We start from the raw sequence: 12,987 nt of genomic DNA, 5'->3' as shown, positions 1-12,987 counted from the left end.
ATTTGAGAAGTTTTCAACCCGCGCCCCATTGGCCCAACGCTCACGAAAGCCGGCCACCCGACGAGATGCGCTGAGCGTCTCCTCTGACGCGGGCGCTTTCTTCGCCCAATAACGCTGGAAGTCCAAGTGAACGGGGAGGATATCTCCCCCGAAGAGTTTCTTGAGGGCACGGATTGGTGCACCATCGGATTTAAGACCCAAATTAACCGTGCAAACGCGTAGAGCAACACCCAGAATGGAGCCCCCTCCTGCACCGGCGAGGGAGCGGACTTCAACCGACAGCGTTCGCGTCGACAACCACGTAACATCAGGCAGCAAGTCATTTGAAAGAGCAAAATGCCACTACTCCCACGGAGCGATTTCAAGATCGTGATACTACCACGAGGAGGCCTCGACGTGGCCACCACTGGAACCGTGCGCCTCACATCGGCGATTTACCGCGTGGTCAACGTACCGGCTCATGAAGCAGTGGAGGACACGGTGTGTACCAACAAACTCCTGAAGGAGACATTACATAAGGGGTAACTTCCTGTGGATGCTAAATATTGAAAGCCAGTCCTTTCCCATTATTTTAAAACCTGCAAGAGCACTATTTAGCGCATTCTCATATGAGGCTGAGCACTTCTTAAAAAGAATTAGGTAAAAAGCCGTTCACATAACGAAAAACTTTAGGGACCTTGTCAGTGTTAGTAGTACAACTAAAATGGTGATAAAGAGAGCAATTGATGAATGATAAAAAGATAGCTTTCTTTTGAAGATAAATCTGGCCATTCAACTGGATAAAAGTAGTCTGAAGGTAAAATTCCAAAAGTGCTAAAAGGTTCGCTACTGACATGCCTACAGCTTATCGAAAAACAATCACTTCATTTGGATCAGTGCACTCTTTCAGAGCGACAAACAATTTCCGATGAGGCAATGCAAAACAGAGCTCTTCCACGTCAATAGTAAAGCAAAACCAATGTCATTGTGGTTTTCTAGAAAACATACCACGTCAACAGAACTTTTTGTAATGAATGGACCCCTCATCTCAATATTAATTAATACTTTGAGCAAGAACTTGCTGACACAATGATGCCACATGTCCCGTCCCTGTTGTTCACAAAATGGGGCTGCAAGTCGAAGCGTCTTAACTGTAAAGAAAATTTCAGAGCTGCACTTTCACTGTTGGCTACATCTCTTGCAAACTTATGCAGATAAGTTCTACAGCTTTACACTAAGCTCTAGCCTTGCCTCTTTACACAGAAAAAGGTTCTTGTTAATGGCCACACCAGCTTTTTTATTGTACATGGTTCTCGGTAATGTAACAAAGCTTTATCTGCTTGCAAGACACACATGTCAGTCCGTTTAGCATGTTTGGTGAGAAAGCCAATATAAGGTTTCGTGGGTGTATTTTTACTACCCAGAATGTGATAACTGACACTTTGGAGCGACAAGACAATGCAGACGCGTATTATGCACTATATTACACAACAAATAAACTTGAACTTTGCTTTCTTTAGGGGGGGGGGGAGGAGTGGGGTATTTTTGATTATATAAATTTTGGGCGATAGAAATATTTAAAGTGACCTCTTGACTGCTCTAAACTGTCCTGCTGGGCTACAAGTGTGGAATGGCATCATTTATACATTACGGAATAGGAGAATCAGCTGCACAAAATAATGCCATAGTAATATCAAATTGTTGCTACCCCTATGCAGCACAGAGCGATATGCCGTATGTTTAGCTGCTGCAGCCACCGGAGATATCAAAAATGAGAGCAAGCAGCTCGGTTGAAACAACTGCTGGAGAGGTGCACCAGGTTCTCCTCGAAAACAAGGCCTCCGCCAGTGATGATGATGTCCAACAAGTAGCAAGCCTTCCTGTCCTTTGTCAGGGGCATGCAGAATGTCACTTAAAGAAGTATTGACATGAACTTCTGAAATTTTTATATAGTTGCTTTTGATAAAGGTGCTGGTGCCATGAATCTTATAATGTGTATCATGCTTGCTTGGAACACATTAAATATATCTTTAACGTTACTTCTATGAAAAAACCATCTTCAATTTCGATACTGAGGAAATGGTGTCACATGGATGCGTAAACACAGTGCGTTTCAGGTCTAAAGGAAAAGGTGACTAGAGTATAAAGTTGGGCATGTTGGTAAGACATAGTTGATCGACGTAGCGCGTTTAGAAACATAGGACAAGGGAAGGGACAGAAGGGAGCGCTTACTTCCAACAAAATCTTTATTTTGAGGAGCGTACATATATATGCTCACGAAATTCGAAGACAACAGATAAACAGATGAAAGGAAAAGGTGACTCTTGACGTTCTCATGACGCTCTGTGGGTTGTTTTTATTGTACATGTTGCATGTAAACAATGAAGAGTGAATTGACATCCAGTAACTCCGAAAGCGATTTCGACCACATCCGGGATGCAGAGTTTACAAATCTGGTGAATTGTGTTGACGATTCATCATGATAATGTCCACTATGGCGGTGTAATCTTATGGATGCTAGGGGAGGAAAAATTATAAATCTAACTCAAATATGTTATATCATGTGTTTACTAGTGCAGTGCAAGGAGGGCATTAACACTACATGCAAAGGAAAAGAACAAAATGTACATAGTAAAAAAACAGCCCAAAAACAACAAGGACGAAACAGATCAAAGAGAACTAGTGCTGACAACCAACTGTGTTTATTTTTGGAGTGTAAATGTATACCCTTTTGGAGGGGAGCCAAAGAATTTTCCTAGCACAGGCACAGATCATTTTGTCATACAAGCCGTTCAGCTGCAGATATAGTAAATCTCTGTCAGATAAAATGTGATATATGCGGAGCTGATACTATATGAATGACCTGCAACATGGATGGCAAAGACTCCATGTATCACGTACCGGTGCATAATGCGAGTCTGGTGAAAGCTTGGGGTGTGTCCGCAGTCAGCCCAATGAATTTCCAGATTGCTACCTGTTTTGGTTCTGATGTCATTAGAATGTTCAAGCAGGCGATCGTCAACACAGCGACTGGTCTGTTTAATGTAGGTGCTACCACAGGCTGTGCGAACCTCATAGATAACACCCGCCTTGCACGTGACAAAGCAAGTGGCATGATTCTTCTTGCACTTCTGACTTGCCGTACTTGAGTTGTTCTGACTTGAAGTACTCAGGGGCCAAAGAGACGACATTAACACCGACTGGTGCCTGTGGAAGCTTTCTTAATACTACTACATATATAGATATATATCTACATATAGATACTACTACATATAGATAGATAGGGATACTACATATAAATAGTGTATCACCAAAAATTTCACCCATTTGTTGAATGGCTGGGGTGTGGTCGAATATCGCCACAGCTCCCTCAGGATGACTTCGGCTAAACCAGGTAAAAAGTGTTTGGGAAATCCTATCATCTTCAATCACTCCACTTGGTGAGAAAAGCTTGTTGCAGCTTGATGACAGCACGACCTAATTGAGGCATCTTTCATTGCAGACAGCACAATAGCATGCTTGACAAGCTTGGAATGATGAGAAATGAATGGAAGAAGGCCCTTTTCTGTGCAAGCCGCATACTGCCAGAAAATGTGCGCTGCACCAAAGTAAAACTTGGGGTCAAGGAAACATTTGACCATTAGCATGGAGCTTCTTATTGATTGAGAACTTGGAGGAGCATGTCGAGAAGTGGGCGAAAATCTTGTCGATCTTTTTAGTAGTCTTTTCAGGAAGAACGGCTATTTGGCCTAAATGATTGAATTCAATATTAATAGGGGTTGCAGTGCAAGCACAGAAGTGCTGCAAGAAAAGTGACGAACCGAAGGCAAAGAGCAACAGCCCGTGCCTTCAATCCCTCGCCTTCCGTTCTTTGCTTCTTTTTTTTTCCAGCACTTTCGTGCTTGCGCTGCAACCCCTGTAAACATGGTCTTTTTAGGAGTCGCCCAGACGAACACCAGAAAATTGTCCCCATACATGAAGACACCAAATTCTCCAATGCTTTCTTGCAGCTTCGTGTCGTAATGAGCTGGAAGCCGGTCACTTAGGATTGAGGCTGTGCAGGATCCGATGCACACACCATATCACTGCACGTACAGGACACCGTCTTGTGTAATGACTGCAAAGAAAATGTAGAGCTACAGCAGATCCATGAACCTGGCAACGCTTGTGCCGACCACATTCTGTTGCACCATACACTTTGATGCCTTCATGGGCAGCATCAGCAGGAGCTGCCTAGGGTAGTAAATAAAAAAAATCGCAGCATATCCACGAAGTGAATGATGATGAGTGGGGTGAGGCGTCCGTCCGTGCATTCGTCTGTGTGTCCGTCCGTCCGTGCATGCGCCCATGCATCCCATCATGTTCAAGAATGCAGACGGCGCGCGGGTAACACTGACGATACGCGAGCCAAGGAAGCCGAGCGCAAGCGTCTTCAACACACTTGCCGCTCTGCTCCGTCCATCATGCTTCACCAACGATCCGCCACGTACAGCGACTATCCAGAAGACTGAGAGAGGCACTCGTTGGCAAAGCATGCACAGCAGCCAATCGGAAAGTAAGGCACGCAGCAGCCAATCGAAGAGTAGCGGTACTTTGGAGAGTAGTAGCAGAGTAACACCATTTAGGAAATGAGACAAGAAATGGTTATCAATTTTTTTTGCCCTCTTTTCTTTCTCGTCTCTTCTTCTCTCAGTTATGCAAGACTAGTCACAGGATAAAACTATAAGCTTCCCCCCTTAAAAGGTCCTTAATGTCTACTGAAAAAACGTTGTACTCCTAGTGGGCGTGTGTCAAGCAGGTACTGCGATATGTCTGATGGTTTCCGAATGATGGAGGGGTCCTTCACTTCAAGTAAGTTCAGGCGCTTCAGTAGGTATGTTCCCAGACATTTCTGCCAGGTTCCCGCATCAGAAACAATAGCTCGGAAAGGTGAACAATGTTGATGCGTCAATGTTTATGCTAAAAGGCACAGTTCCTTGGAGCCTTTCACGAAAGCTGACTGCTTCGAACAGCCAACTTTTGTGAATTTTTAAAGAGCCTTTCCCTTGGCTTTCTCAGGATGGAAATCCTTTGCCTCTCAGAAGTCATTTTGCAGAGCTTTGTAAGTCTTTTGGCAGTACATGTTAAATTCCAGAACCATAAAATTGCCCTCTTTGTCAGATTGAAGTGACTTGAAGTTGTCCTTGTGAAGAGACTGCACAACACTCGCCAGAGGTTGTCTCTTAATACCCCTTAGTTTAGACGGAACGGCCTCTACACACTTGAGAACAATGCGATCGCTTAGCACAAGGGACGCCCATCAAGCAGCACTGCGGCCGAGTGCTAGTAGCTCAGTTTTGTCGACCTTTAGGGCGACCAAAATTCTGGACCTAGCTCCAAGACCTATTTCTTTTTTGAGAGAGCCCCATCCCCTATCTTCAGTACAGTCTGCAGCTGGCAAGGCGACCTAGACTTCTTCAAGAGGTTGCAGAGGATGTTACACCAGAGGAGCTCACTCATTTGTGAAGCTGTTCTCAGGTGCTCTTTGAAGTGAAGATGTTTGGCTCAGATGAGGTTCATTGAGAGCATGCGAAGAGGCCTTTTATTATTAGTTCAATCTGCCTCCGGGTTTCAGACTTCAGTATTCCGCATAGGCACAAAGCCCTTATATGGCTGAAAGAAGCCAACTAGCTGGGCGAGCGTTGTAGGCAGGCATGAATTTTTCATGGCGTAGAAAAGTAGCCGGGCATTTCACGTGGCATGTACCAGGAGGGCAGAACACGCAGATGGATCAAAGGAGGTGAAAGTGGAAACAGAGCTTGATGAACCAGAAATGCACTTGACAATATTGTGAACTTGAGCTTGTTGATTAAACATAAGAAAATAACAAGGACGAGATAGATAAGACAGGACTAGCGCTGGCTGACAGCAAGTGCATTTATTTTTGGAGAGCAAATATATACGCTTTTAAAAGTGGAAAAAAATTGAAAGGAGAGGGAGGTTATGACTGCCAGCACAAACGAAACATACAGAGAAGACGACACAAACACCGTCTATCAACTGAATGTAAAATTCCAGATATATATGGATAGTAAAAAGATTAACAACACAGCACAGGCCCTAAAGATGACCAAAAAAAAAAGTCATGCATACTTTACTGCAACTGCGCAGCTTTAAGGAAAGCCACCTTCTCATCAATTATGTTATAGAAGTACAGCTAACTCACGGGTCTCATTTTTTTTCACCCACCTCCGCGGTTGCGCTACAATTTTCTTAGCGCATGTGCACATGCCAAGCTTTGTCATAGCGTGGAACACTGAACTGCAGCGGTAGTTATCAGTTAGTGTGATAGATGAGGAGCTTCGCAATGTCTCAAAATCATGCCGGTACTCTTTTAAAAAGGTAAGCTGGGGCTGATTGATTTGATGATTGATATGTGGGGTTTAACGTCCCAAGACCACCATATGATTATGAGAGACGCCGTAGCGGAGGACTTCGGAAATTTCGACCACCTGGGGTTCTTTAACGTGCACCCAAATCTGAGCACACGGGCCTACAACATTTCCGCCTCCATCGGAAATGCAGCCGTCGCAGCCGGGATTCGATCCTGCGACCTGCGGGTCAGTAGCGGAGTACCTTAGTCACTAGACCACCGTGGCGGGGCGTTAAGGTGAGGCTGCTAGTGAGAATAAAAGGTATAATACCTTGGAGACACCATCGGCCGGTGCAGACAGCTCCTTGTCCCTGAGAATGTCTCGAACCACACTGGGCTGAGTGAACTGCAGCAGACCAAAAGGGGCAGCCACCGACAAGAACTCTTCCACCTGCAGCAACTGTGTGCATGTCTGCAGCACAGGTATGCCAATGAGGGAGTATGTTTCCCTAGAGTACTGAATAGAAGGGAGCTTTGTTCAAATAGTAGGGCAGCTGAGAACATTCGAGAACTTGCTGAGACCCTTGGAAGATTCTATAATTAGGAAATATTAAACACAGAATGCTTACCTAGCAAACTACCCCAACTTTACACTTGGTTGAGATGAATTTTTACTTATTCCAAACAACATAAGAACTTTTGTTTAGTAATTAATCTCACAGTCTCAATGCATATAAAAAATTACTGGGACTGAGATATTTTCTGCTGTCGTTGCTTCCATCCAATGCAATTGTAAAAGCATGGCGTTTCAGAAGAATGTCCAACATTGTGTGTTTGGCATCTGCAGCCATTTCTTCAACAATGACAAGTGTACATCTCCACCTGTACCGCTTCGGGGACATTTTCGAAACAACCCCCCAGCGTGATACCTAACATTTAGTGGCGAATTGCGTTCCACAAGAAATCCCGTGAATAGGCATTCTGCTCGGATTGCACTGCCTTGGAAGCTCCTTTGGAAGAAACTTCTGATGTTACCCTACCCTTCCACAACATGAACATACTTCTGATGCTTCTGTGAAGTGATGTGAATTGTAAGATGGCCTTGCCATCGTGTGAAACAATCAGAGATGCACATTGTACAGAATCTGTACTTGTCACCTTTCTACTAAGACACAAAGCACCTACAAGCCTAGTGTACAAAATTTGGAGACCAAGACAGGTGCAAAAATTTTGGTACCTTTCTCTAGCATTCTTTTAATACAGTGGTAAGCGCATCCTGCGGCTGCCGGTCTTTGCCCAGATACTATATGTGCCCAGAACAGCACATGCTGCGCGGTACGGTTGCAGTGAACCAAAAGTGTAGAGACGAGTACTTTTCCGCATCCCCGCAACTGTTGCAGCAGGAAAGGCTTACATATAAAAAAAAAACACCTCTGCTGCGGCGACCACTTTTCAGGAGATTCGAGATACAGTTGTACAATTTGGAGATTAGGTCAAAATTCGGGAGCCTCCCGGATGATTCGGAAAAGTTGGCAGGTAAGAATGAGCGACTTGAGAAACATGGGCATAAAGTTAAGAACAATGTTGACAAAGGAGCACATTTTGTTGTTCATCTAACTCCTGCTACGACTGTTCTCTGCTATTTCTTGAGACATTGATTCTCGGCAGATGCAAAGAGGCAGCTGATTGTAAGTGTGATAGGTCTACATCTTTGTACCCCTCAGAATATGATTTCATGCATGAGAGCTTTGCTACAGATCCACGTATTCAACACATCTTGTTACATGTGTGCATGCAAGGTTTGTAGTTATGACGTATATATTTATTGCAAGTAGAATAAAGTGGTTGTTAGTAAGCGCTACTGCTTGTCTCTGCTATTTTTTTGTGGTCTGAAGCTTACTCCTTAAATAAAATGTAGGTGGCAACTGAGCCCAACAGAAGTGTCACTCCCCGGCGAACAGAGCGCTATGCACCAACTCGACTCTCCTAACCCTCCACGCAATCTGAAGCAGCAAAGACATGGCTAGTCACTTTGTGTGTGCCATCTGCTTTCCTCACTGACAGTCACATTCTCTTGAATATGTGGAGACACAGTGAGGTGAGGGCATTGCAACTTCTTTCCACAAATACGCTGGCGTGAAAAGCATTCTTTAAAATAATCATCGGATGATTCAAATTCAAAATTGTCTTTCACGTTCAAACACATACAAACTGAAACCAGTCTATAAATTATCTATCAACACAAATTAAGAAATGACCTACTGTAGAAACACTTTGCCATGTACAATATAGACCACTTATAACGTAAGTGTCAAGAGTCGTAAATACCCACACTATAACCAAAACTACCTTTTTCAAGAACCGCACTTGTGCAAACGTATGGCGCATGCAGCCTCACGTGTTTGAGAATCGAAGCATGTGATGCCAGGTGCTTACAACCACTTAAAGTTCCAAAAGTTTGAAAAATTTATTGTTCAAATACCCATGTTGCCAACGAAATGAATGCGATAGGGAGGTCGAACAAAAAAAAGCCCCACCACAAAAATTCACTGACTACTTTTCACACGGCCTCAATTAGGTGCATTACACAGAAACTACGTCGAATCACATCTGAACTTTGCAGTGCTGAAAGACCCAATTGTTTGGTTTTACGGGTGTGTGCACCCCATTTCAAGATATTGCAATCAAATTGTGAACCACCATTCAAGTGTCACACATGCCATCCTCATTTTCATTAACGATATGCATCCCTTCCCTTCAAGAGCAGCCACCACAAGGAGTTTCATTTATTCCGTACCAAACCGCAACTTACGTAGCACACGAATGCAACTGAAATGCAATGACACTAATTAGGCCTAACCTTGCGTTCGGTATACTGTTGTGAGCAGAGTTATTCAATCATATGAGTTGCAAAACTCCCAATAAGCTCCATGCATCAAAATCTGGACACGACATTGGCCAAAATAGTGGGATTGAGCAGACTGTCGCGCCATCCTTTTACAGTAAAAATAACTAAAACACGCAATAGTCTGTGTTTTTGCGTTTAGCAGGATTGTGAGCACCGCCACATTCTGCCAAACAGCATGGAAGCACCTATAACTTGTTATTAGGCACGACCTGCTCTGTGTTTCAGGTGAGTTGGTGGCTCAGTGTGCAGAACATGTTACTTCTACGCAGTGGTGAAGACAGGATAAAGGACAGAGGAGCTCCTTTTTCTCTTGGTGTTCTGTTTTTTTTTTTCATGTTTCCCGGATTGCGCTAGAAGTAACGTGGCTATAGGCAGCGTGTTCGTGCGATGAACCTGCTTTTTGCAATACTTCTGTCACCGCATCCGTCGCCACTCAATTTCATTGACCGCACAACCAAATGAATGGTGTAGTGAAGTCGATAGTTTACCAGATCCATGTGGAGAGCCCACGATGTTTACATACCGTCAAAATAACGAGTGGTAAGGCGTGAAGCAAGTGGGGCGCAGCAATGATCCAGGTGGATCGAAACTGTAAGTCTGTCAATGACAGCAGACGACGTTGCCCGAGCAACAAAGGCCGGTGCCTTTGGAAAAACTCCACGAACATCGCACATGAAAAAAGTGTGCTTGCAGTGCTAGTTACAAGTAAATAGGAATGTTCAATGTTCCCACTTTCTTGTCATCGTGCTAGGGATACCCTATGATGATATGGTATTTCAGCCTGTTTCATTGGTTTCGCGATTATTGGAATTCAACCACTCCGCACAAAGCAAAGCGGCCAATTTGTGGTAAGTACTGATCAGTACTGTTGTGCTTTAGTTCGCACTCTACCATATCAGTGTCTTGTTTGTGCGACCATCATTCACACCGTGTCTGTGAGACACATCGTGAACTGCACAGCGGAACGCTAAGAGGATTTGTCATCTCAAACTTCCCGCAAGCAATCTGTCTCGAGCGCACACTTTCAAACGAGGAGTAATGAATAATCAGGGCACAGCGTTAAAACCATTGTAGCACGAAATCGCAAGCACCACCATCGACAAAATGAAACTAGACGCTTTGACACGGCTTTGATTACGCCTTTTCAGAGCGGAAACAGCTGACAGGGGCGGTGGGCGCCATGCAAGCCAGGGCCATTGAGGCGACAACGCCAGTGTTGGGTGCAGCGTTGAGCAGCCTAAAAAAAAGCGCATGCACAGGTGACAACCCAGTGTTTTGTATTGTCGCTTCCAGATGGCGCGACAGTCAGCTCACTCCTGCAAGGTCAGCCAAGCACGTGTCCAGGTTTCGGAACGTAGTTTCGCAACTCATATGATTGGATAACTCTGGTTGTGAGAAGTTTGGCCAAGACATAACGTCGAATAAATAGCACTCAAGCACTGAACCAAGAACAGCATGCAATATAGAAAGATTGCATTTGCAGCCAGGCAATCAACAATGACAAAAACCCACAAAGCTGATGTAAAGCCGAGAGCTGGCAGCAAACGCGAAAGCTCCAGTCATAAAGTCAAAAATATTTTCAAATTTATGAATAAAATAGAAAACACAATATCTGTAGTGAGCTCGGTAACAATGATGCTTTTCCAGACAGGAAATTCTTTAGCGCAGTTGATGAGGAAGGAATCGCTCGTGTCATGTTGAACCACTTGCGGCTGGCAGCAAGCGGCCAGAGCCATGCTATCGACTTAACTACACTGTAGCTGCGTTGGCATCGGTACAAATGCTTAGCAATTGCCTAAGCAACTAACTGCCCTTCTTCCCCTCACCAACCACTCGCAGCATGCCATGTTTTTTTTTTCTTTTTCGCTCCTTCTGCCCGTTGATCGTTCACTCTGTATCCCTTACTCCTCCATAATGACCCCTATCGCTCGCTCCTCAGGGGCACACCCAGCGCGCCTCTTTTAAGACGTGCACTCGCTACTGCATTTGTCACAAAAATTTTCTGGCAATCACATTATAACCAGTTTTTCATCTTGGGGGACTGCAAAATAAGTGATATACGTGTACATGAGGTCTTATTTTCCTTTCTATGGAGTTCCATATGAGGCTAAATGGGAGTCAAAACAGACAGCAATGTAACCTGTCTTGCACTGAAAGCGGTTACGTTATACATGGTCTGTATTGTATTTCCGACAAAATTATACGCACCGCAGTGAGAGAAGTGATGCTAGTACCCAGAACTTCGACGACCGCCTCGACCGCCGAGAGAGCAATGGTCACCTCAGGGCTGCAGCAACAGAAGCATCATTATTTTTAAAACTGGGGAAACACAGAGCTGCTAGATGAACCTTTGCGCTCAGGAGTGAGCACTTCTGAAGCAGCTAAGTTTCTTTTTTAAATAAATGCATTCTGCTAACAATGAAGTTCTTAATTGGCTTATTAATTGGATGGATGGATTAATTTCCAATAAGTCACGCTAGTGTCCTAGCCCGAAGTGGGCCGCTCTTACAATTGGACCGAAATACCTTGACTTTCAGTCACTTCGCGGGCTCGTTGGACTGCCCACAATTGTCCCTCTAATGTAGGACTGCCTTGAGCTTTTTTCCACCGTTTTTCAGTATTCACCTTGTCGATGCACAATGCCGAACAACACCATAGCATATGATTGAGATATATGGTGCCGTGGGACTTATTGCATGTTGTGGGAATAAATGGATAAACGTTGTCAATTACCAGCAGGTTTGGGTATGTTCTTGTTTGTACTAATAGCCCTAGCATACTGTCCTGCACTTCGTTTAGTTTACCATGTGGAGGGGGGAAGGTTTTGTGTCCTGGGTAGACCTGTTCGGTTAGCTCATTGTACAAGAGGAGGAGATCACGGCAACCTCAGCACCTTTTTGCTTTGAGTCAGCATAGTTGACAAGTTCTCAAGACATTGTGAGCAGACCCGTTGAGATTCACAGGAGCACCAATGCTTTCTCCCATGCGAGCAGAAAAAAAGTAATCATGCGTGGCTTGATTACTTTTCGCTTGAGCATTTTCAGAGCCTGTCCTGAGTCAGCATAAAAAGCAGCAGAGACAACAGAATGAACGGTAGACAAACAGGAGGCACCCCATCCAAATTTTTCTTTTAGCAGAATACAGAAACTTACAGGTAGAGATAGCAAGGACTTCCTCCACAAGCCATTGTTCACATTCTTCTTTTGTTATTCCCACCAGTACAAAGTGGTGATTATATTACTGTCTTCATGTTATCTTGACCAGCTTTGTTGTGCTCCCCAACATGGTGGTGACATGCAATCAAACTTAATTTCCTGTCCTCAATTTCAGTTTGGTTTCTTGACATAAGTTTATCCATGTGGCATATCACATGTGCAACTGGCATGACTAGCCAATTACACAGTTTCCACCAAGACCACCGATTCTCCACTGCTGCCATTCTGGTCACGTTCCTTCTGCGACCACTTCACGAATGTGATATTCAACCAGATCACATCAGAACGAGTCTCTCCTTTCAGCCGCATTCTCGTTTCCTACCAGGGCATCTTTGACTTCAATGACTGTAACTTGGTAAAAGCAGTCGTCGTAGCCTATGAAATACACACCAGTGATGCTAGACCCATTAACAGACTACTGCATACCTTGTCTCAACCCTGGAGTGTGCTTATTTTACTATGGGAAGTGGATAAAATCATTCATAAGAAAATAACCAAACCCTCCTCAAGTTCCTGATTCTCTCAAATTGTAC

The 12,987-nt window shown here is 44.3% G+C and overlaps 1 protein-coding gene across 12 annotated transcripts in view; it reads right to left on the bottom strand.

Annotated features, from left to right (window-relative positions):
• Positions 1-12,987, bottom strand: part of LOC119167755 (uncharacterized) — a 595,822-nt gene that overhangs the window by 424,503 nt on the left and 158,332 nt on the right. For 11 of the 12 annotated variants that reach the window (XR_012883841.1, XR_012883842.1, XR_012883843.1 and 8 more), the window contains 2 exons: positions 11,448-11,526; positions 6,663-6,803 (listed from right to left, as the gene is read on the bottom strand). Coding sequence is in view for 9 of the 12 variants with exons in the window: in XM_075865247.1 (XP_075721362.1) it covers positions 6,663-6,803; positions 11,448-11,526 (220 nt within the window). In the remaining 3 variants the exon portion in view is untranslated. The remainder of the gene's footprint in view (positions 1-6,662; positions 6,804-11,447; positions 11,527-12,987) is intronic. The other variant, XM_075865246.1, reaches the window with a different exon arrangement.

The sequence above is a fragment of the Rhipicephalus microplus genome, chromosome 6 (genome assembly GCF_043290135.1).
Source record: "Rhipicephalus microplus isolate Deutch F79 chromosome 6, USDA_Rmic, whole genome shotgun sequence".
Lineage (NCBI taxonomy): Eukaryota > Metazoa > Arthropoda > Arachnida > Ixodida > Ixodidae > Rhipicephalus > Rhipicephalus microplus.
The sequence above is the reverse complement of the archived record's forward strand: the minus strand, read 5'-3'. Positions and strand labels throughout refer to the sequence as shown.